The sequence below is a fragment of the Vicia villosa genome, unplaced genomic scaffold, assembly GCF_029867415.1.
Source record: "Vicia villosa cultivar HV-30 ecotype Madison, WI unplaced genomic scaffold, Vvil1.0 ctg.006437F_1_1, whole genome shotgun sequence".
Taxonomy (NCBI): domain Eukaryota; kingdom Viridiplantae; phylum Streptophyta; class Magnoliopsida; order Fabales; family Fabaceae; genus Vicia; species Vicia villosa.
Genome location: NW_026706774.1, coordinates 22164 through 24314, shown reverse-complemented (window position 1 = coordinate 24314; position 2151 = coordinate 22164). Strand labels below are relative to the sequence as shown.

Sequence of the window (2151 nt, the reverse complement as noted above, 5' to 3'; positions counted from 1 at the left end):
GTTTGAAGGAGGAGTGAATCAAGAGGCTTAGTGGAGGAGTCTATGGAGTGAATCAAGAGGCTTTGTTAATGAGTTCTCAAAAATTAAAAAAATTAAATAGTAAAATAAAATTAGTTAATGAAGTGTAAATGTTGGTTAATATATTTATAATTTAGTGTCAGAACATGGTTAATAGTATACATTTTGTTGGTTTATGAGGTATTAGTAAAATAATTAGTTAATGATTTACATTTTATGGTAAATACAATTGTAAAGTTGGTTAATGACACAACCTTATATTTGTATTATAAAATAAATTATAAAAATAAATAATTTTTTTAAAAATAAAATATGTTTTTTAAAAATAATATTATTTTATTAAAAAATACTGTTTATATATACGGTATAGGTATTGGTGTAAGAAAATGGTGTAAAAATAGAAGAGCGGAAAAGTAATAACATCCAACAACAATGATAGTGTTGGAAAGAGAGCTCTTGTTAAAAAAAATCTACTATTGATGCTTTTCCAAATCAAAAAAAACTAATCGACTAGTAATTGTATTATAATTAGTCTTTTTTTAATCTATTATAATTAGTGATTAAATATTACACCATTGACTTTCTAATTGTATTATAATGAGTCCTTTTTTTTACTCAATTATAATTAGTCATTGAATATTAATTTAATTATTGACGTATTTCTAAAACATAATACAGAATAAGTAATTGTATCGTAATATATTGGATCCATAGTCTTATAAAAGGTATACAAGAGTTGGTGATTAACTTACCAATCAAACACACAAAAGCCAATAATCTCAAATTGTGAAAATGTCTAAACTTATCTTTCGGGAATACATTGGTGTGAACCAATCTTCAACAAGTTTAACTGGTTTTCCAACTGAAATCATCAACACCAAAAACTTTGAATTCCACTTCATTTTGGGCTTTGCTAGTGAGGAGTATGACAAAAATGGAAAAGGCATAGGAATTTTCAAAGAAACTTGGGATGTGGATTACTTCGGTCCAGAGAAAGTGAAAATTTTGAAGGAAAACAATCCAAATGTTAAGGTGGTAATAAGCATCGGAGGTCGTGATGTTAAAACTCCATTTGATCCTGTTGAGGAATATTCTTGGGATAGGAAGGCTGTAAAATCACTCAAAGAGCTTATCGGAAAATACAAGAATGATAGCGGTAACATGATTGATGGCATTGACATCAATTATGAAACTATCAAAACTAATAATGACCTATTCGTTAAGTGCATAAGCCGAGTTATAACACAACTCAAGAATGATCTTGGCCTAAATATTAACGTGGTATCCATTGCTCTATCTGAGAAAAATGAACCCTACTACCGCACTTTGTATTATGCTAACAAAGACAATATCAATTGGGTTGATTATCAATTCTACGATCAAGAAAAACTTGTATCTTCAGCTGAGGCCTTTATAGAGATATATAACAATTTAATAAAAGACTACGGTCCTGATAAAGTCCTTCCCGGAATTAGCACCGACCCAATTGACACTAAGAATGTTAAGATTACACAACATAATTTCATTGATGGCTGCGTAAAACTCTTACAATCCTCAAAACTCCCCGGAGTTTTTCTCTGGAACGCTAATGACTCTGCTAATCCCTCTGAGGGTGAGAACGAACCTTATGCCCTAGAGTATACCTTGCAAGACGCCCTCACCATATGAGGCAATAAGTAATCATTCATATTATGGTTCTAGTATCATAGGCTATATAGAGCTAGTTCCTAGTTTCCAAGCTCTATATGCTTTAGTCGTTTATATATGTGTTAAATAAGACCTAAGAGTGCTGCTTCATTATGCACTTATTTCATGTGTGTTTTCTTATTATGTTGTAAGTGTGGAGAAGGACTTCTCATGCATTAATATATGTGCTTGTAATATGGTTTAATAATAAGGAGCACTTGTTTTTCTTTGCATATTTTATTTTATGTTTTAATAAAAGTAGAACTATTAAGTGAGTTTAAGAATTGAAATATACAAGTTTAGAGCTTTGGATTCAAAAATCTAAGTTTTATTGTTTGTTAAGGAAAAAAAGGTTTTTGTTTTCTCGGAATAAATTATCATGTTTTTGTTGTCGTTTTCATTTTTGACATGAATTTAAGTGGAATCTACTACAGAACATGGTTTAGC

The 2151-nt window shown here is 29.9% G+C and overlaps 1 protein-coding gene across 1 annotated transcript; it reads left to right on the top strand.

Annotated features, from left to right (window-relative positions):
- Window positions 1-786: 786 nt before the first annotated feature.
- LOC131642999 (chitinase 2-like) lies at window positions 787-1913 on the top strand. The gene has a single exon (XM_058913145.1). It carries the CDS (start codon window positions 811-813, stop codon window positions 1684-1686), a length of 876 nt encoding a protein of 291 aa, XP_058769128.1. The 5' UTR covers window positions 787-810; the 3' UTR covers window positions 1687-1913.
- The last annotated feature ends 238 nt before the right edge of the window (window positions 1914-2151 follow it).

Bases quoted from the DNA above. Each gene is read 5' to 3' on its own strand.
- LOC131642999 (XM_058913145.1), top strand. From the start codon at position 811: ATGTCTAAACTTATCTTTCGGGAATACATTGGTGTGAACCAATCTTCA.